This window comes from Indicator indicator, chromosome Z (genome assembly GCF_027791375.1).
Source record: "Indicator indicator isolate 239-I01 chromosome Z, UM_Iind_1.1, whole genome shotgun sequence".
Taxonomy (NCBI): domain Eukaryota; kingdom Metazoa; phylum Chordata; class Aves; order Piciformes; family Indicatoridae; genus Indicator; species Indicator indicator.
Window position 1 is genome coordinate 7,317,670 of NC_072053.1, and position 22,597 is coordinate 7,340,266.

General features: G+C 46.3%; 1 protein-coding gene across 1 annotated transcript in view; it reads right to left on the reverse strand.

Annotated features, from left to right (window-relative positions):
* MSH3 (mutS homolog 3) overlaps positions 1 to 22,287 on the reverse strand; it is a 153,871-nt gene extending 131,584 nt beyond the window's left edge. Inside the window, exon 1 of the mRNA XM_054398282.1 lies at positions 22,018 to 22,287. Coding sequence (XP_054254257.1) covers positions 22,018 to 22,287 — 270 coding nt within the window. The remainder of the gene's footprint in view (positions 1 to 22,017) is intronic.
* Between the last annotated feature and the right edge of the window lie 310 nt (positions 22,288 to 22,597).

Consider the following 22,597-nt stretch of genomic DNA (forward strand, 5'->3'; position numbering starts at 1 on the left):
TGGAGCAGCTCTGCTGTGAGGACAGGCTGGGGGAGCTGGGGGTGTGCAGCCTGGAGAAGTCTCCAGGGGGACTCAGGGGGACTGGAAGGGATCCTGCAGGAAGGCTGCAGAGGAACTTTTCCTGAGGGTGTCTGGAGACAGGCCAAGGGGGAATGGTTTGGATCTGAGGCAGAACAGGGTTAGACTGGAGCTGAGGAAGAAGTTCTTCAGTATGATGGTGCTGAGACTCTGGCACAGGCTGCTCAGGGAGGCTGTGGCTGCCTCCTCCCTGGAGGTGTTGAAGGCCAGGCTGGATGAGCCCTTGAGAAGCTGAGTCTAGTTGAGAGAAGAGGAGACTCAGGGGTGACCTCATTGCTCTCTACAACTACCTGAAGGGAGGTTGTAGCCAGGAGGGGGTTGGTCTCTTCTCTCAGGCAAGCAGCAGCAGAAGGAGGGGACACAGTCTCAAGCTGGAAAGGGCTGCCTAGGGGGGTGGTGGAGTCACCATCCCTGGAGGTGTTCAAGAGGGGATTGGACGTGGCACTTGGTGCCATGGTTTAGATAGGCATGAGGTGTAGGGTGACAGGTTGGACTCGATGATCCTTGAGGTCTCTTTCAACCTTCTTGATTCTATTCTATTCTATTCTATTCCAGGCTGAACACCCCCAGCTCCCTCAGCCTCTCCTCATAGGTCTTGTGTTCCAGGCCCCTCCCCAGCTTCGTTGTCCTTCTCTGGACACGTTCCAGTACCTCAAAACCAGGCTGGATGGGGCCCTGCATAACCTGGTTGAGAGGCATCCCTCCCCATGGCAGGGAGGTTGGATTAGATGATCTCTAAGGTCTCTTCCAGCCTAGGCCATTCTATGATTCTGTGATATTAATGTATTCGCGTTTCACCTCAGTGTTTAGGTCTTATATTATGTGATCTTAAATCATGAGCAGCTTTAGCAGCTTCAGAGTATTGTCGTGAAGGTGCAAAGTGAAACTAAGGAGGGTGTGGAAAGACATTTTCAGATCCTTCTGGGTAAGGTCTTCCACCTTCCCAGAGTGAATAAATCTGTTGTTAATTCTTTCGAAGCATAACTTTAAAAAAGAAGGAGACCAAAAAAAACAATAATAGTAGGAAGAAGAAGAAGAAGAAGAAAAAGAAGAAGAAGAAGAAGGAAAAGAAGTAAATCATAATAATAAGAATAATAACAATAATATATTTATAATAATAATAATAACACATAATATAATCTAATATAACATAAATGTATAGTAATAGTAATAATAATGTATTAAATATAAATATATAATAATATAATATAGTGTATAATATTTATAATAAAAATGGTAATAATATATAGTATATAATATATAGGATAGTATCTAATATATATTTATAATTAAAATAGTAATAGTAATAATGCTAATTATAATAATATGTAATAATAAAAATATAATAATATAATATGTAATATTTATAATAATAGTAATAATAATAATAATTATTATAAAATAAAATAAATAAATAAAATCTCCTTTCATAATTGTAATTACCAAAACATCTTTATTTTTAAAAGCAATGGAAAAAAATTTAAAAGATCATCTCCTTTCATACTGTATTAGCCTAAATATGTTTATTTAAAAAAGCAATGGGGGGGGGGTGGGGAAAGGAGTATTTAATTATGATTCAAGATGATTGAAATTCCAGTGCACCTGTTTAATCAAAAGAAAATAATGTATGCACAGCAAAGCCTTTTTCTATTATGCTTTTGATGAGAATAGCAGGGTATTAAAAAGATATAATAGTAAAAGTAATATCTAAAATATAATAGTAAAAGCAATACCTAGCATTCTGTTTTGTGATGTCAAGAGACAGAGCAACTATTGTTATAATTCTTGCAAAAGTTCTGCTGTACTGAATTTCCAGCTCAGCTTCCTTCATTACCACCTAAAGTTAATTGCTCAGCCAAATGTTAATTAGGTATTTGGTAGATCACTCATATACTCTTAAAAATATAAAAACAAAAAACCAAGAAGGAGAAGAATTATGCTCAGATACACACATCAGTACAGCTGTCCCCAAGGCCCATGAGCATCTTGTGCTTTACAGTATGGGAGAGCTTTGGTTATAGGATTCAGCATTTCTTAGAATCACATTTTGGGGGGAGAAGAGCTTTAAGATCATCCAGGCCAACCACTCTCTGACCCTACCAAGCCTGGTGCTAAAATGTGTCCCTCAGCAGCTTTCCCTTCTGCTCACACAAACACACCTTCCATACAAATGCAGGTGCAGTGCTGGACCGTGACTGCACAGTCAAAAGAGCTGCTGTGTGAGTCATCCTGGAACCACAGAATGCTTCTGCTTGGAGGAGGCGTTTGAAGGTCCCCTAGTCCAGCCCCCCTCTGCAGTCAGCAGGGACATCTGCAGCTAGAGCAGGTTGCTTAGAGCACCAAACAACCTGACCTGCAATGGTTCCAGCCACAGGGCATCTCCCACCTTCCTGGACAGCCAGGGCCAGGCTCTCACCACCCTGGGGGTAAAAAAATGGCTTCTTTCTATCTGGTTTGAATATCCCTCTTTTAGTTTAAATCCATCACCCCTTGTCCTTGTCTGTTCCCGGCGTTGTAATCACCTCTTTCAAGCACTGAAAGGCCACCAGAAGGTCTCTCTGGAGCCTTCTCTTCTCCAGCCCCAACTCTCCCAGCCTGGCCTCACAGCAAAGGACTTCCACCCTGCCAGCATTGCTGTGGCCTCCTCTGGCCCTGCTCCACCAGGTCCCTGTCTGTGCTGTGCTGAGCACTCCAGAGCTGCCCCAGCACTGCAGGGGAGGTCTCAACAGAGCACAGCAGAGGGGCAGAATCCCCTCCCCGCCCCTGCTGCCCATGTTGCTGGGGATCAGCCCAGGACATGGCAGTGCTTGGTGCCAGCTCATGTCCAGCTTTGCACCTCCCCAGCATCCCCAGGTCCTTCTCCACAGAGCTGCTCTCCAGCAGCTCAACCCCTGACCTGTACTGATGCAGGGGTTTGTTCCTCCCCAGGTCCAGGACTATACACATATCCTGGTTGAACTTCATGACATTCCTCTTCACCCAACTCTCAGCCTGTCCAGTTCACTCTGGATGGCAGCCCAGCCTGACTGGGTGTCAGTCACCGCTCCCAGTTTGGTATCATCTGCAACTTGGGTTTGGTTTTGGTTTGTTTTTTTGCTTCTGTTCTTCAGAAGAAACAAACAAAAAAACCCTTACATCTCTGTGAAATATCCCAAGTAAGAATGGATGGAGTGCATCATTTACACAGGGACTTCCAACTGGAATACCAGCTGCTCAGTTAGTAAAACCTCATTCTTTAATTGAGATTTTGAATATTCACCCTGTTTTCAAGCTACATTTCTAACTGTTTAAAGAGCATCTCTCATGGTGTCTAATCCATCCTTACTGAATGTGACTGAAGGTCTTTCCTAGGGAGATGAGCAGGAGACATTTCTCCCTCTGTTCTTAGTACTGCTACTGGTCACTCTCTTATACAGATAATTCAAATATAAAATACTACCTGTTATATTCCCAGGCCACATTATGTATGCAGGACAGAACAGATCATTTTGGGCTTCTTTCCAGTGTGATCCAGATGTGTCCATTATGTAGAACACCCTATGTGTGCTTTAGCCAAGCTGGTTACAGCAGATACCTTCTGACCTACAGAGTTTTTGAATTTCAAAATCCAAATTATTGCCATCTGTTTGAACATTTCTGTGGTCTTAAGGAAAACCAGATGGCTTTTAAGAGCTGATGTATTGTTGCAGCATTCATTCTAGGAGCTCATCTACATCTTCTTGTTCAATCCAGTGGAAAGGTTCTAAGGAGTAAGATGCCATTTCAGTGTTTTTTTGAGGCATAACTTAAACCCACAGAATCATAGAGTCACAGAATGGTTTGGGTTGGAAGGGACCTTAAAGATCATCCACTTCCTACCCCCTGCCATGGGCAGGGACACCTCCCACCAGCCCAGGTTGCTCAAGGCTTCATCCAGGCTGCCCTTGAACACCTCCATTGAGGGGAAATCCACAACCTCCCTGGGCAACGTGTTCCAGTGTCTCCCCACCCTCACTCTAAACAATTTCTTCCTCCTCTCCAGTCTCAATCTCTCCTCTTCCAGCTCAAAGCCATTGCCCCTTGACCTGCCACTCCAAGCCCTTGTCAAAAGTACCTTCCTGGCTTTCTCGTAGCCCCTATTCAGGTACATGAAGACATATTTATGTGTTTGAGAAAATTACAGCTGTGAAAACAGACTTAAATTAGCTTTTTTGTCCGTCATTATTATTGTTATTAATGTTTACATATAGTTTATCTCTTTGCCTTAAAGATCTGTGCTCTTGCCAAGGTCGTTCTCCTCACTCCACCATTATGATATGTTCTTGGCACAGAGGAGTCCTGCAGCCTCGCACTTAGTAGGGGCATTAAAATGAGTGAATAAATGTCAGGAACAAGGAAGTCTTAACTGTCAGCTATAAGCTTTTCCAGCGTTCATGGCCAATGCTCTAATCATCAGTGCAAAACATTGAGATAATTTGCTTTCCCCACATGTTTTTACTGGCCAGGATGCATAGGGGAGCAGTGTGCTCAGTCATAATCACGCTCCACAAAGGCTGGAAGTGTTCCCTTTGAGCTCCCAATCATTAGCCCAGCCAAAGTGAAGACAAGTCCATTGACAAGTGAGAACTGGCAATAATTTATTTTCTATTGATGGGTTGTGACAAATCGTGTTTGGAGCAGTGGCTGCATACTGTGGGGCTACAGGAGGAAAGGCTGGGGAGGCTCTAGATGAGGCTCTTCACAGCTCATTTAGTCCAAATGTAGCCACCTGGGTGGTGAATTGGTTCAAGGTAGCAGCCCAGGCGTCCCTGCACAAAATTAGATCACTTACAGGCAAGGCTCCTACAAGGCATTAATCAAGGAGTCTGGCGGGGTGAGCTGTCAAAATGTGGGTTTCAAAACTAAGGAACACAAGAAGGATTAAAACACAGCCACGTCAGAAAGTCAGGAAGGTAATTTACATCACACAACTCCATCCTTCTAGAGCCTGGAAGAAGAACTAAGTGAAATATTAAAGGATGCTTTCAGTAGGGGTAGATTTTTACAGATGTTAATTAGCAAAAGCAGCATGAGGATTTATTTAAGCTTGGACACACCCCCTTCAACTTGCTGCTGTCAGGTCAAATTAATTTATGTGCTTCCTACCAGTGCATAATACAGTTCATACCTTATTTAAATTTACTTTTGCCAAGCCCCACTGATGTGCTTAGCATCTAACATCTCGTGCTGTTTCAGCAGACAGGCAGATATTTTATTTTTACAGGCTGTGGAAAAAGAAAAAAAAACTTGCCCCACTATCAACTATATTTTATTTCTACAGGAAAAAAAAGAATAAAAAAAAAGAAAATTGAGATCAAATTCTATGGGTTTTGTATGTATTTCACTCTCTCTCCTTTTTTTTTTAACATATTTGTTGTTTCTTAAGAAATTCTGCACTCTGTATTGACAGTTGGACTCGATGATCTTAGAGGTCTTTTCCAGCTGAGGTGATTCTATGAAAGTCACATATCTTCTTAAGCAGTGATCCTGGAATCCTCTGGACAGAAGAGCAGTGAAGGGAAAAAGGACCTGGGGGTCCTAGTGGATGGGAGGTTGACCATGAGCCAGCAATGTGCTCTGGTGGCCAAGAAGGCCAAAGCCATTCTGGGGTGGATTAGAAGGGCTGTGATCAGTAGGTCGAGAGAGGTTCTCCCTCTCTACTCTGCCCTGCTGAGGCCACATCTGGAATATTGTGTCCAGTTCTGGAACCCTCAGTTCAAGAAGGACCTCAGGGAACTGCTTGAAAGAGTCCAGCACAGAGCCACAAAGGTGCTGAAGGCAGTGGAACATCTTCCTCATGAGGAGAGCCTGAGGGAGCTGAGGAGAGAAGGAGCCTGAGAGGTGACCTCATTGCTGTTGCTCAAGATGTGCAGGGGGAGTGCCCAGGGGCTGGAGCCAGGCTCTGCTGGGTGATGCCCAAGGACAGCACAAGGGGCAGTGGTGGAAGCTGAGGCAGAGGAAGTTCCATGAAAACAGGAGGAAAAATTTTTCCCTGTGAGGGTAACAGAGCCCTGGAAGAGGCTGCCCAGGGTGGCTGTGGAGTCTCCCTCTCTGGAGATATTCAAGACCCACCTGGCTGTGTTCCTGTGTGATCTGCTCTGGGTGCTCCTGCTCTGGCAGGGGGGTTGGACTGGATGAGCTTTGGAGGTCCCTTCCAGCCCCTAACATTCTGTGATTCTGTGAAGCACCCTGACCTGACCATCTGAGCATGGCATCAGATGTTTTGGGCTTTTGCCCTTTCTTCTCCAATTGCCCATATCCCTGGAGAGAGAAAAGATGGAAGAAACAACCAGAGGGGCAAAGCTCCTTTTATGTCCAGCAAAGCTCTGAAGAAGACATCTCTCCTCCCATACACTGAAAGATAGTCTCCAATGGTGGACCCTTCCTTTGCCTCCTGCATCTCCCTCCATTGTTAACCTGGAGAAGTGGAAAGTCTCCGTTTTCTGCTTGAGGGAGAAATTGCTGAGTGTTTCTGAAATACTTCAGAAATCAGTAAATGAGCAAGAGTTATTTCGCTATTATCACAAATATCACTTCTCTGCTGTCTGATGGCCATCAAAGGGTATCCCCATCTCCCTGCATCCATAAGCAGCTGTCAGATGGAACCATTGCTCACTCACATCCTCCTCTTCCGGAGGTTAGAGGGAGCCTCTCTGGCTGATACTTGCTGCTCACAGAGACATCTCTGCTGTGGCAGTGAAAATTCAAGTCTTATCCCTGCTAAGCACACAAGGATGAGATTCTCAGGTTAGGAAGAAATTCTTCACAGACAGGGTGATTGGCTGTTGGAATGGGCTGCCTGGGGAGGTGGTGGAGTCACCATCCCTGGAAATGTTTAAAAACAGACTGGATGAGGCACTTAATGCCATGGTTTAGTTGGTTAGATGGTGTTGGGTGATAGGTTGGACTTGATCTCAAAGGTCTTTTCCAACCTGGTTAACTCTGCAGTGCTGGGCCAGCTCTGGAGTCCTCAGCACAGACAGGGAACTGTTGGAGTGTGGCCAGAGGAGGGCCAGCTGGGAAGGGTGGAAGCCCTTTGCTCTGAGTCCAGGCTGGGAGAGTTGGGGCTGTTCAGCCTGGAGAAGAGAAGGCTCCAGGGAAACCTTCTGGTGGCCTTGCAGTGCTTAAAAGGGTTGAGAAGAAAGCTTTCTGCTTTTGAGCAGGGCCTGTTGTGACAGGACAAGGGGTGGTTGTTTAACCTAAAAGAGGGACATTCAGACTGGAGAGAAGGAAGAAATGTTTGACACTGAGGGAGGTGAGATCCTGTCCCAGGTTGTCCAGGCAGGTGGGAGATGTCCCATCCCTGGCAACCTGCTCTAGTTGTAGATGTCTCTGCTGGCTGCAGGGGGGTTGGACTGGATGAGGAGCTCTAGAGGTCCCTTCCAGCCCAAAACCATTTTGTAATTCTGTGGCCAGCCCAAAACCATTCTGCAATTATGTGGCAGGACATGCAAATGACAAAATTAAGGTTGGGCCTGATGATCTTGGAGGTGTTCTCCAACCAAACCCAAAGTTGTATGATTATCATATGTCACACTTTTTTTAAAGTTGTTCTATTTCATCTAATAAGGCCATGGAGTTTTATTCACTCAGAACAAGTCTAAACCTCTCACATCTAGTCTTGCAGTTTAAGTGACCTGAAATCTAGTGATCAATATACACTTGGCAGTCTAAATGCCCAAGAATTGTGTTTTGTTTCTCTTCTAATCATCTTAAATTATGATTTACTTAGGAAAATGCTAAGCAGAGGGGGCAGAACTAGAGAACTAGAGTTATTGTGTCTTACAGGTGATCTCAGATCTCCTGCCTGTATACTACAGCAACAGGTCTGTATTAAAAAAAAAAAAAAAAAAAAGAAAAAGCCAAGTGTGATGTTGTTTTATTATCATAATGTGCAATACAGAGGCAAATATATCACAGTCTCACAGTATATCAGAGGTTGGAAGGGACCTCCAGAGATCATCAGGTCCAACCCCCTGCCAGAGCAGGATCACTCAGGGTAGTCTGCACAGGAATGCATCCAGGTGGGGTTGGAAAGGCTCCAGAGAAGGAGACTCCACAACCCCCCTGGGCAGCCTCTTCCAGGGCTCTGTCACCCTCACTGTCAAGAAGTTTCTCCTCATGTTGAGCTGAGATCTTCTCTGTTCAACTTTGAACTCATTGTTCCTTGGCTTATCACTGTGAACCACCCAAAAGAGCCTGGCCCCCTCCCCTTGACACCCACCCCTCAGCTATTGATAGACATTGATCAGATCCCTCTCAGCCTTCTCTTCTCCAGACTAAACAGCCACATATAACAGCCATATATAACATTTGATGTGCCAGGTAATCTGTGAGAAGAGTTAATTATGTCAGTGTGTTCTATGCACTGTCAAGCTCCCTTTAAAGGACATCTCCAGCTCCTCTCCTCCTTTAAGACACAGTAAAACCACAACGATTTATGGGTTAAAAGATAAGATTATCTCTCAACATACAGATATTTTGTGACATAAAATGCATGTTGTTGGTTTACAATTTTTGCAGGCCTCCTCTCTGTTGTTTTTTTTTTTTTTTCCCTGTATCTTCTTTTAGTGCATCTAACCTAAACCCAGCATGGAAACAGTGTGCCCGGCATGCAACTTCAGCTCTATGCTTCCTGCAGGTTGCATTAATATTGGAAATGTAGTGATGATTTTTCTTTTTATTATTATTTATTCCTAAGTAATTCATTATACCAGGCACTTGAAAATTTTTATTTTTTTTCTTACTTGTTATTATTTTGTCCTCTAAGGCAACATGACAGGATAACTGTCTGGCATAAAACCCTAGATCATCACTCTTTTTCACTGCCTACCAACCAGGTTATGCTTAACCAAGCATTTATTTATTAGTTCTTAATGGTAAGGTCCAGGAGGTTACTACACCTGAGAGAAAAATCTGTAATACAGGCTTTCTAATTAATCACTGGGAGGGTTCAAGAAGGTCTTGTTATTTCTGTGCACTGTAGAATTTATTTAGTCTGTTACAAGTGTTGATTGCTAAAACTGCAGCTCATTTTTTTGTCTCTTCAGACCTGTAGTTCTTTTGGTGCTCAAGTGTACAGTTCCTATCACTCCGTGAGGAAGCACAGAAGTAAGAAGGGGTGTAGAGAGGGAGACAGGTTTGACTTAAGACCTGTTTGCCCCTTCAGCATCTTGGAAAAGAGGCTAGTGAGAAAGAAAGTGAAAAGGAAAAGTAAGAAGGGTGGCAATTTCCAGCATGGATCAGAGGATGTTAAGGGTTGGAAGGGACCTCCAGAGGTCTTTGAGTCCAGCCCCCCTGCCAGAGCAGGACCATAGAACGCAGCACAGGTCCCACAGGAACACATCCAGATGGGGCTGGAAAGGCTCCAGAGAAGGAGACTCCACAACCTCTCTGGGCAGCCTGCTCCAGGGCTCTGGCAGCCTCTCAGTGCAGAAGTTCCTCCTCATGTTGAGCTGCAACCTCCTGTGCTGGAGTTTACATTCCTTGCCCCTTGTCCTATCACGGGGTGCAAGTAGGCAGAGGCTATCTCTTCCTTCCTGACCCCCAGCCTTCAGATATTTATAGACATTTATTAAATCCCCTCTCAGCCTTCTCTTCTCCAGACTGAACAGCCCCAGGGCTCTCAGCCTCTCCTCCCCAGGCAGGGCTCCAGTCCCTTCATCGTCCTCATAGCCCTGCCTTGGACTCTCTCCAGCAGATCCCTGTCCCTCCTGAACTGGGGAGCCCAGAACTGGACTAAATATTCCAGGTGAGGTCTCACCAGTACAGAGCAGAGAGGGAGGACAACCTCCCTGGCTCTGCTGGCCTGACCCTTCTTAATGCCCCCCAGGACCCCCTTGGCCTCCTTGCCCCCCAGGGGCACGTTGCTGTCCCATGCAGAACTTGCTGCCCCCCAGCACTCCCAGCTCCTTCTCCTTGGGGCTGCTCTCCAGCAGATCCCCTCCCAACCTGTCCTGCTGCAGTTTATTCTTCCTGCCCAGCTGCAGGACTCTGCACTCGTCCTTTAGGATCAATAAAGGGAAGGAAAATGAAAATGTTAATATCCCATATGAAAGCAGCAATCACATAGTTTGCAACCAGTGGTGAGTGAAAACCCTGAAAAATAATTCAACATGTCATTTACTCTTTTTGTCCAAAATGTAAGAATCTGGGGAGTGTGACCATTTAATGAGGTCTACTTGGCAAGACACTCTCACTGCTGGAATGCAAGCACCCCAGAGCCAGGAAATCTGGAGAAAACTTATAATCACTCACAAACTCTAGGATTCCTTGTTAAAAATCCATCTTTCTTAATCCACTTCCAGAAATTCATCGTGGCCAGCTGAAGTATGGTCCACTTGTAGACAAGCTCACCTAGTGCCATGACCAGGAGGGATAGGGAAGCAAGAGGAATCATCTCTTTATCACCATTATCAAAACAAAGTAAAACTGCCCAGGCTGATCCTTATGTCTCTGTTTCTAAGGAAATGCATGCAGCAAAGAGGATAACCAAAGCACATTCAGGAAGTCTGGAGATGAAGGATTATTTCCTTCCTTTACTATTTCAGTGAAAACCAGAGTGCATATTCTAGAAGACTTTGAACTCTGGGCCACTCTAATCTTTCCATGCCTTCCTTTTTTTCCTTTGCAATTAAATAGAAATACATTTCCCTGAGTGGCTGTTTTGAGAAGAACATACCTGTAAAAATTGTTAGCTGTTTGGGTTTCTGGCTCCACTGGAAATCTCCATCCAGAAAGCTGAAGAACTGCAATGTCCATGCTCTGCTAAGGAAGCAGTTTTAAGCCTCTTGGCAGGAATCTCTTCTGATCTTCTCAAAGACATGAGTTTTTTCTTCCCGTTTTCATAGTGTAGCTTTGCCCCTACCTAAGCAGAAACCTTCTTCCTTTATGATGCCAGGAGGTGACTCTTCCTCTGCCATCTTACCTACCTGCTTTCCTCCTCTGCCTCTGGAGCTCTGAATTTTGCCTTCTCTGGAACAGGTTCCTCTTTTTGCAATAGGATGTCCTCACCTCTTCTGCAGGTGATGTTCTACAGGGAGAATTAACAAAGCTTCTCCTTTGCACTTTCTTCCCTGGTGTTTTCCTTCTTTTATCAGATCGTGGGAGGGAGCTTTTGTCCTCCTAAGCATCACCAAATGCCAGTGAGGGCTTCCATACTGGATATTCTGCACCCATTTTCAGCTTGAATCGCTGATGTCCATTTGAAGCATATGGGGGGAAAAGAAGCAAAACCTTGCCACATCTCTCTTTTTTACTCAGAGAAAATTCTTCCACAGCAGCATGATATCTCTTCTCTTAGAAGTGGATCCACAATTACAAAAAGGTAGTTATCAAATCATTGCAGTTCAACTAAGACTGTGAATAGGTAGAGATGCACATATTTGATCTGGATTTTGACAGTGGTCAAACACTGGAGCAGGTTACCCAAAGATCACATAGTCTCCATCCATGAAGATTTCAAGACCTCACTAGGCATGGAATTGAGCAACCTGATCTAGTTACATCTCTAGTTTTCAGTGGGGAGTTGGACTAGAGGACCTCTAGAGGTCCCTTCCAACTTCAGTGGTCAACAGCAATGAATGTGTTCAGGCTCTGGTGGAGAATGTTTGCAGGTGGCATTGAGCAGCTTTAACCTATGGAACCTGGCTGGAGCCCAGGGTCTTGTGGACATAGCATCATAGAATTGTCAGGATTGGAAGGGACCCCAAGGATCACCCAGTTCCAACCCCCCTGCCATGGGCAGGGACACCTCACACCACAGCAGGTTGCTCACAGCCACATCCAGCCTGACCTTCCAAACCTCCAGGGATGAGGCTTCCACCACCTCCCTGGGCAACCTGTGCCAGTCTCTCACCACTCTCATGGGGAAGAATTTTTTCCTAACATCCAATCTGAATCCACCTCCTTCTAGGTTTGCTCCATTCCCCCCAGCCTATCATTACCTGGCACCCTAAAAAAATCCCTCCCCAGCTTTCTTGTAGCCCCCTTCAGATACTGGAAGGCCGCAATGAGGTCTCCTCAGAGCCTTCTCTTCTCCAAACTGAACAACCCCAACTCTCTCAGTCTATCTTCATGGGAGAGGTGCTCCAGCCCTCTGACATCAACCATTCCAGTCCTCAAGACAATGAAGAGATCTAGCAGACAATTGATCTCACACTGGAGTGGCACCAATGGAAAGAATAAAAGGGGCAGTGCTGCTATTAAGATTGAGAAGGAGCAATGTTATTGACAAAATGGAGAAGTGGTGCAGCCCCCTCAGATCAGAATAGGGAGCTTGATCAGAACAGGCAGTCTCCTTGAAGACTGGAGACCTTAGGTGATCTGAAAAAAGGGCACCTGGGGGCAGTCCCTGCCTCACTTTTGGTGGACCCTCCCAATGCACTGGACAGAAGCTTAGTTCCCCTTGGCTGGCAGACAGCCACCTACATCCAAACCTGGTGAAATGTAATGACTGAGAACAACCATATGAGTGGGTGCATCTGGAGCATCTCTGTGAGGAGCAAAGGCTGAGAGCCCTGGGGCTGTTGAGCCTGGAGAAGAGCAGTGCCAGAGGGGATCTGAGCAATGCTCAGCAAGAGCTGAAGGGGCTGTGGGGGGCAAGAGCCTGGGGCCAGACTCCTGTCAGTGGTGCCCCACAACAGGAGGTTCCATTTGCAGATGAGGAGAAATTTCTCTGGTGTGAGGGTGCTGGAGCCCTGGAGCAGGCTGCCCAGGGGGGTTGTGGAGTCTCCTTCTCTGCAGAGATTCAAACCCCACCTGGATGCATTCCTGTGTGGACCACCCTGGGTGATCCTGCTCTGGCAGGGGTGCTGGACTGGATGATCTCTGGAGGTCCCTTCCAACCTCTAATATTTTGTGATTAAATTGAAAAGGCACTATTTCTAGAAACAAAACAAACAAGAAACAAGAATTTTATATACTGGGATAATAGTTGTCATGTGAAATTTTATGAGGATTGGTTATTTTATGGACAAGTTTGGGCTAAAGGTGGATATAACACACAGTAATCCTCAATTTTAACTAAAAGGCAACTGCTGTGCCCCCATCATTAAGCTGTAAATTCTAACAAAAAACTTGAATTAATTGGATTTTTCACCAGAACTACTCTTCTTTTTTTTTTTTTGTGTGTTTGATTTAAAGTACCATGTAGATTCGTTATAGAAACTTCATTTAAATATGGATTTAATTAGAAATGTTTTATAATTTTAATGAGTCTTAAAAGTCTTTTGATGAGCAGTCAGTGTAATTATGGTGTTTAAAATGATTGGATAAATGCATACTTTATAATTTACCTTCCTCACAACTGTGTTTTCATGATGGTTATTTTTAACGTGAAGAATTGTTTCATTTCATGTCAGTTTATCCTCCTCTTCCTTCCACAAAATGTTTTAGCTCTGAAATAAAATTAAATATGCATGATACTAGTAGTATGGGGGAATATTGTAATAGCACAGTTAAAAATCAATCTAAAAGGGAAAAAATATTTTATTTTGTTAAAAAACAGTCTAAAAGGGGAAAATAATTTTGTTTTGTTGTTGGTTTGGGGTTTTTTTTCTTTTTTTTTTCTTCCTGGAGAGGTGGCTAAATTGATAATTTGTTACCCAGCAGTAAATTACAGAGTAGCTCTGTCCTAGACGTGTTGCCTCTTTTGTGTTTGAGGAAATTACCTGCAAAAAAATGTGCTGCAGGGGATGTGTTGCACCAGGCACTGTGCTATCAGCAATCTGCTCCACTGCCACCACATAAAGACAGAGAGAGGCTCAGCAAATTTGAGAGAAATGAAGAGGTCATAGAACTAGCAGTTAAAAAGAGAGGGGGGGGGGAAAATAAAAGGGCTTTTTAATGCATTGTGTCCTTTAATACACAACCAGCATGAAGACCACTGCCATGTGGGCCCAAGGCCACCAGGATGATCAGAGGGCTGGAGATCCTCTCCTATGGAGACAGACTGAGAGAGTTGGGATTTTTCAGTCTGGAGAAGAGAAGGCTCTGAGGAGACCTTCTTGTGGCCTTCCAAGATCTGAAGGAGGCTACAAGAAAGATGGGGAGGGACTTTTTAGGGTGTCAGGTAATGATAGGCTGGGGGGAATGGAGCAAAACTAGAAGTGGGGAGATTCAGGCTGGATGTTACGAGGAAATTCTTCCCCATGAGAGTGGTGAGAGACTGGCACAGGTTGCCCAGGGAGGTGGTGGAAGCCTCATCCCTGGAGGTTTTTGCAGCCAGGCTGGATGTGGCTGTGAGCAACCTGCTGTGGTGTGAGGTGTCCCTGCCCATGGCAGGGGGTTGGGACTGGATGAGCCTTAGAGTCCCTTCCAACCCTAACAATTCTATGATGCTACATGCTTAGTGCTGCAGTTCATTGTTCAGAACAGTGCACATTAGCTCTTGAAGGTCTAATAAATGATTGTCACACTGCTTGTTTTTTGGTGTATGTGGATGTTTTCATGTGACCCTGAGCCACTTGGTCTACGGGAAGGTGTCCCTGTCCATAGCAGGGGCTTTGGAACTAGGTGGTCTTTAAAGTCCATTCTAACCCAAACCACTTTGTGATTCTATGTTATTTTTATTAAAGAGAAATGAACTTGTAGTAAGTTGAGTCTGTAATACAGAACAGACAGGCTAATGTAAGATATCAGATAACTGATGTAACGAATCATAGGTCAGCTGCTGGAAAGAAGCTCTACAGAAAAGGGCCACAATAAGGTCTCCTTGGAGCATTCTCTGCTGCCGAATGAACAATCCCAACTCTCTCAGTCTGTCCTTATAGCAGAGGAGCTCCAGCCCTCTGCTCATCCTTGTGCCTTTTCCTTTAGCCCATGGTGCAGTGTCACTGCTGCTGCCACTTCATTGTGGCTTCTCACAGCTACCAGTCCACACCACAGAATTAGTGAATTGGGCAGTTTGGGACCTTTAGAGTTAGATTTGCAGCCCAGAAAGCCAAGCAGAGCCTGGGCTGCATCAGGAGAAGTGTAGCCAGCAGGTCAAGGGAGGTGATTCTCCCTCTCTGCTCAGCTCTGGTCAGACCCCACCTGGAGTACTGCATCCAGTTCTGGAGCCTCTGTTCCAAGAGGGATCTGGACATGCTGGAAGGTGTCCAGAGAAGGGCCACCAGGATGAGCAGAGGGCTGGAGCTGCTCTGCTATGAGGACAGACTGAGAGAGTTGGGGCTGTTCAGTGTGGAGAAGAGAAGGCTCTGAGGTGACCTTCTGGTGGCCTTCCAGTATCTGAAGGGGGCTCCAAGAAAGCTGGGGAGGGACTTTTTAGGCTATCAGGGAGTGACAGGACTGGGGGGAACGGAATGAAGCTGGAAGTGGGGAGATTCAGACTGGATGTGAGGAAGAAGTTCTTCCCCATGAGAGTGGTGAGAGCCTGGAATGGGTTGTGCAGGGAGGTGGTTGAGGCTCCATCCCTGGAGGTGTTTGCAGCCAGGCTGGATGAGGCTCTGGCCAGCCTGCTGTAGTGTGAGGTGTCCCTGGGCATGGCAGGGGGTTGGAACTGGATGAGCCTTGTGGTCCCTTCCAACCCTGACTGATTCTATGATTCTGTGATTCTGTGATTTTTTAGAACCAGACGATTAGACAATATTAATCATAGAATCACAGAATGCCTTAAGTTGGAAAGGACCTCATAGATCATCTTCTCCAACCTCCCCAGCATGGGCAGATACACCTCTCAACAAGACTTGGCTGCTCAAGGCTTCATCCAGCCTGGCCTTGAATACCCCCAGGGAGGAGGCAGCCACAACATGGATTTGAGGAGAGGAGTTTATGTGTGGTTGACACGTGGGCAAAATTTGCACCAAGCCACGCATGTGAACTTTTCCTCTTCTATTTTGGCATAACATCAATTTTTATGAAGCTATTTAAAGGTGTTTTACACACTGTCAATCTGTTGGAGGGTAGGAGAGCTCTGCAGAGGGACCTTGCCGTGCTGGATAGATGAGAGTCCAAGGGCATAAGGTTGAACATGTCTGACTGATGGGTTCTACACATTAGCCACAACAACCCCAGGCAGTGCTACAGGCTGGGGACAGAGTGGCTGGAGAGCAGCCAGGCAGAAAGAGACCTGGGGGTGCTGGGTGACAGCAGCTGAACAGGAGCCAGCAGTGTGCCCAGGTGGCCAAGAAGGCCAATGGCATCCTGGCCTGCATCAGCAAGAGTGTGGCCAGCAGGAGCAGGGAACTCATCCTGCCCTGTGCTCAGCACTGGTCAGGCCACACCTTGAGTGCTGTGTCCAGTTCTGGGCTCCTCAGTTCAAGAGAGATGTTGAGATGCTGGAAGGTGTCCAGAGAAAGGCAGCAAGGCTGGGGAGGGGTCTGGAGCACAGCCCTGTGAGGAGAGGCTGAGGGAGCTGGGGGTGTTCAGCCTGGAGAAGAGGAGGCTCAGGGCAGACCTCATTGCTGTCTACAACTACCTGAAGGGAGGTTGTAGCCAGGTGGGGGTTGGGCTCTTCTCCCAGGCACCCAGCACCAGAACAAGAGGACACAGTCTCAAGCTGTGCAGAGGGAAGTTTAGGCTGATCTTACAAAGAAGTTCTTTCCAGAAGGAGAGATTGCCCTTGGGACGTGCTGCCCAGGGAGGTGGTGGGGTCGATGTCCCTGGGGGTGTTTAAGAAGAGCCTGGATGAGGCTCTTAGTGACATGGTCTGGTTGATTAGTAGGGTCGGGTGATCAATTGGACTTGATGATCTTGGAGGTCTCTTCCAACTTGGCTGAATCTGTGATTCTGTGGCTCCATTATTTTTATTTTTTTTTTCTTCTAGAGATACTTGCCCAGTTTTCATCCCCTCCACCATCTCCTGCTGTTCTAAGGCATTTTCAGTGTGGATTTTAGGGTGTGCAGCTTTAGAGTGAAGAGCAATTTGAAGGCAGGGAATGAAATTCTTCACAGTTACCCCTTTGTCCTTAGCATTCATCTCTCAAAGAGGGAGGTCTGAGTCTTTTTGACAGGACAATGTTTGTCTGCATTCTGCAGCACCTCAGTTTCAAACACTGATGTGCTGTGCTAAGGAAACTGGTGGTGAGTGACTGTGTAAGGTAGGAGAAATAGTTGTGATGTTCATTTGACTACAGTTTCAGACTGCAGGATAAAGATGCCTGCAGACATTCTGTGCTTGACCTCTCAGAGGCTCTTATGCTCATAAAAACCTTTAATGCAGCCATTCCAAGCCCTTCATCTCTTCCTCTGAAGGGACTCACTCACTGAAACATGGTGTAAATAGACAGAAAAAGCATAATTTAACACAGTGCCCACTTCTGCCTTTGTGGTTCCAGCCATACCTGTGGCTCTTCAGATTCTTCAGGAAGAGGAAAAGGGCTGCTTGGGATGAAATAGGCATTGCAAGTGGCAGCAGACACTGCAGCAGGCACTGTAGGCTTTGTGATCTATCATTCTGATTAAAAAAAAACCCTGAAAAATAAAACTACTTCAATACATTCTCCACAATTTATTCTTTTAATATTTCATTCCAGAATGCAGTTCACATGATGCTCCACAAATACACAGTAAGAATGGCTGTTTGCCTTGAGCAGGAAGAGGGAATTGGAATTTGAAATACAAAACAAAACAAAACAAAGCAAAACAAAAAAAAAAAAAGAGGGGGAGAGAAACACTGCACTGACTTTGGCTTCGTGGTCCCATTTATTGTAAAATCCATCATTTCTTTATTTCTTTGGTAGCTCTTTGTGCAGAAATTATTCTTTTTTCTGAAAGCACTGAATATTCTGCTGATTTCTGATTTTTAAAAAGAAAAAAAGAAAAGAAAAATAAAAAAATTAAAAGAATAAAGAAAAAATAAAAGAAAAAGGAAAGAAAAGAAAAAAATTAAAAATGAAAAGAAAAAAAAAAGAAAAGAACAAAAAGAAAAGAAAAAAAAAGTGGACTACCCAGAGCTCCATAATGAAAATTAATTATTACATTTCTTAAAATCTTTTCTACTTCAGACCTATCCTACTCAGGGCTGATCAAACACTGTTGTTTAGTGATGTGTTTGGGTGCATTCAGAAGAGTGTGGCCAGCAGGTCAACGGAGGTTCTCCTCCCTTTCACTCTGCCCTATGAAGGCCACATCTGGAGTCCTGGATGCAGCTCTGGTCTTGCCAGTTCAAGAGGGACAGAAAACAGCTGGAGAGAGTCTGGTGGAGATTACAAAGATGCTGATGGTCCTGGAGCATCTCTGTGAGGAGGAAAGGCTGAGAGCCCTGGGGCTGCTGAGCCTGGAGAAGAGCAGCCCCAGAGGGGATCTGAGCAATGCTCAGCAAGAGCTAAAGGAGCTGTGGGGAGGGGGCAAGAGGCTGGGGCCAGGCCCTGCTGAGTGGTGCCCAGGGACAGGACAAGGGGAGAGGGGCACAAAGTGGAACCCAGGAGGTTCCATCTGACCAAGAGGAGAAACTTCTTTGGTGTGACGGAGCTGGAGCCCTGGAGCAGACTTCCCAGAGAGGTTGTGGAGTCTCCTTCTCTGGAGAGATCCCAAACCCCTCTGGCCACTGTGATCCTGGGCAAGCTGCTGTGGGTGCCCTGCTTTAGCAGGGGGGTTGGACTGGGTGAGCTCCATAGGTCCCTTCCAACCCTCACCCTGCTGACATTCTGACAATCTGTGATCTGTAAAAAGATGACTTCATAAAGCTGTGTATTAAATGGATTTTTTTAATGGTGTTGATTAATTAATTTACTCAACATTCATGGAAATCTTTTAACTGTAAATGCTGCTTGCTATATTTCAAGATGTATATTTAGAGTATCTGCTAAAGACAAGTTTGATTAAACAGAAAATCTACCTGGTGTAATGTTTTAATATATCTTATATTTGCCATAGCTTTTCTCCATCCTTCCATTCTTTGAGAAGTTAAATACTTCTGTGCAAATATTGTTTTAGAGATTATGGGGCTCCAGTTTTCAAATCAATCCAGCAGAATAATTTAAATTGTAATAATGGCTTCACTAATACAAGGAGTGATTGAGGAATTTTCCCCATCTACTTAATGCAAATGTGAAAGGAATTGGCCTAATAGATTATTTTTCATTAATCTGTTAGCATTGCCATGCCCAAAACCTTGTGTCACATACACACACACACACACACAAAAGGGAGAAAATGAACATGAGTATAATATGATAAAACTTAAATGATCTGAGTGTGATAGATCTAATATCAATTTTATATGTCCTCCAGCGAAGATTAAATTAATTAACAGGCTGGTGAGAATAACATTTGGCAAATTACTTGCCAAGCTTTCTGCTGGCAGTGTTTTGCAGGGTACATCAGCTAAGGATGGCATTAATCAACTGATAAAGGGAAGGAAAAAAAAGAAGAAGACAGTTTTACAGCTTGTCATGTGAGATAGATAGAGTGTCAGGAGTGGAGGACACAGAGCAGGGGAGGGAAACCAGTAAGGAGAAAAGACAGGTGAGAAAACAGTGCCACCATGCCAAGGGGGTGCAGGCAGGAAGAGTCAGCTGAGCTGCACAGGTTTCTTGTTGCTGTCATCCCAATGATTTTTATTCCCACTGGTGGTTGGAGGGGGGAGCTTGCCTGGGAGGAACGTGTGTGTGTGTGTCTGCAACCAGGAGGCTCGGGAGGGCATATGTTCACAGCTCCTCCTGACACAGAAAAAAATGATTTGGTGAGCACTTTTGAAGGGTGTGTAAGGTGGTGGAGGTGTTCAAGAGGGGATTGGACATGGCACTTGATGACATGGTTTAGTAGTCATGAGGTCTTGGGTGACAGGCTGGACTTTGATGATCTTTAAGGTCTTTTCCAGCCTTGTTGATTCTGTGAGTCTGTGATCCTTTTCAAAAGAAAAACACATTCCAAAGCTAGGAATCAAAGTTCAGCAAGGGCAAGTGTAGAGTCTTGCACCTGGGAAAGAACAACGACCAGGAGAGGTTGGGGAATGACCTGCTGGAGAGCAGTGAGAGGGAAAAGGACCTGGGGGTCCTGGTGGATGGGAGGGTGACCATAAGCCAGCAATGTGCTCTTGTGGCCAAGAAGGCTGATGGTACCCTGGGTTGTATTAGAAGAGCTGTGGTCAGTAGGTCAGAGAATCACAGAATTAACCAGGTTGGAAAAGACCTTTGAGATCATCAAGTCCAACCTATCACCCAACACCATCTAACCAACTAACCCACGGCACTGAGTGCCTCATCCAGGCTTACTTTAAACAATTCCAGGGACAGTGACTCCACCACCTCCCTGGGCAGCACATTCCAATGGCCAATCTCTCTGTGAAGAATTTCCTCCTAACACCCAGCCTAAACCTCCCCTGGTGCAGCTTGAGACTGTGTCCTCTTGTTCTGGTGCTGGTTGCCTGGGAGAAGAGATCAACCCCCTCCTGGCTACAACCTCCCTTCAGGTAGTTGTAGATGGCAATAAGGTCTCCCCAGAGCCTCCTCCAGGCTCGAGAGAGGTTCTCCTCCCCCTCTACTCTGCCCTGCAGAGGCCACATCTGAGATATTGTGTCCAGTTCTGGACCCCTCGGTTCAAGAAGGACCTCAGAGAACTGTCTGAGAGAGTCCAACACAGAGACACAAAAATGACAAAGGCGGTGGAACATCTTCCTTAGGAGGAGAGCCTGAGAGAGCCAAGGGCTCTTCAGATTGGAGAAGAGGAGACTTGGGGATGGCCTTGTTCATGTTGATAAAGATGTGCAGGCTGAGTGTTCCTGTGTGATCTGCTCTGGCAGGGGGTTGGACTGGATGAGCTTTTGAAGTCCCTTCCATCCCCTAACATTCTGTGATTCTGTGAAAGAAAACAACTTCATGGAGGTTAGCATGCTGGCTGGTGACAGCCAGCACCAAGGCTCTGGTCCCTACTCCACTGCCTTGCTCAAGGATGTGAGGAAGATGAGGGAAGAAGTGCAGCACTCCATCAGGATGCAGTACAGCAGTTCAGAGAGGATGTTATGAATCTCTTAACAAAGGAGACAGAAAGTGCCACCATGGGAGACTCTGTGTCTCTCTAATTCAAATGGCTCACAGGAGACATGTGAGAGTGACAGGGGAAGGGTCTCCCATGTACTGGTGAAATCCCCACCTGCCAGGCTCCCAGCTTAGTGTCTCCATGTGATGAACTTTAAAAGGTTTGGATTTCATCTCGATGCGGGATGGGAACATTTGCTAGATCTCAGAAATCTTCCCCTGACAGGAATATCATTTCCTCTCTTTTTTCTGCCAAATATATACTGGAATTGAGCCAATGAAATCTATATATCATCCTGATATCACATAGGGAAGTTTTGGGAAGGTGCCCAAAGGCAAGCAGATACAGGTGGAGCCTACAGTGTCTAGCAAAATGCCTATCAATTAATGCCATCCTCAGCATCTGAAACAAATCCATTCCCTAATAACACAGTGACTGCAGCTGCTCACACAGCACAGCATCCCAGCATGGTGAGGGTTGGAAGGGACCTATGGAGATCATCCACACCAAGCCCCCTCCATAAGCAGGGCACCCACAGCTGCTTGCCCAGGATCACAATGGCCAGGGGGGATTTGAAATCTCTCCAGAGAAGGAGACTCCACAACCTCTCTGGGCAGCCTGCTCCAGGGCTCCAGCACCATCACACCAAAGAAGTTTCTCCTCTTGGTCAGATGGAGCCTCCTGGGTTCCCATTTGTGCTCTGTGCCCTTTTTTCCTGTCCCTGGGCACTACTGAGCAGAGTCTGGCCCTAGCCTCTTGCTCCCTACACCTCCTTTAGCTCTTGCTGAGCATTGCTCAGATCCCCTCTGGGGCTGCTCTTCTGCAGGCTCTCAGCCCCAGGGCTCTCAGCCTTTGCTCCTCACAGAGATGCTCAACATCTTTCCAGCCTCCTCTGGACTCTCTCCAGTAGTTCCTTGCCTCTCTGGAACCGGGGAACCCAGAACTGGGGCCAGTACTCCAGATGTAGGGCAGAGTGGAAGGGGGAGAAGAACGTCCCTCAACCTGCTGGCCACACTCTTCTTTATGAACTCCTGGATGACCTGTGTGATCGGTCGTGGACCAGGGACTGCTACTACGGCGGTCATGGCTACTCCTGGGACGTGCTCCACTGTGAGCGGGTTCCACTGCAGGCATCCCGCTCCTGGCAGGGGGCTGGGGGGTGTGGTCGACACATGGGGATGGTCCCGTACAGGGACCGCAGTTGTGCTGCCGGATTCGGGAACGGTTGCTGAGCGTATGACATGGTGCTGGGATCGGGGGGCGGTTGGGCATGGTGTCGGGCGGGGGGGACTTTTGTTGTGGTTTGGGGGCAGGGGGGGAGGGGCTGCGTGGGCCACGGAACGGGAAAGGACGACGGAAAGGAACAGGACGGACGGACGGGACGGAAGGAAGGGACCGGAAGGAAGGAAGGAAGGAACGGAAGGAAGGAAGGACAGGCAGGAACGGAAGGATAGGAAGGCGAAGGCAAGGGAGGGAGGGAAGGGAAGGGAGGGAGGAAGGGCAGGAGGGAGGAGGAGAGGGCAGGCGAGGGAGAGGGAGGAGAGGGAGCGGGAGGGAGGCGAGGCAGGAACGGCAGGGAAGG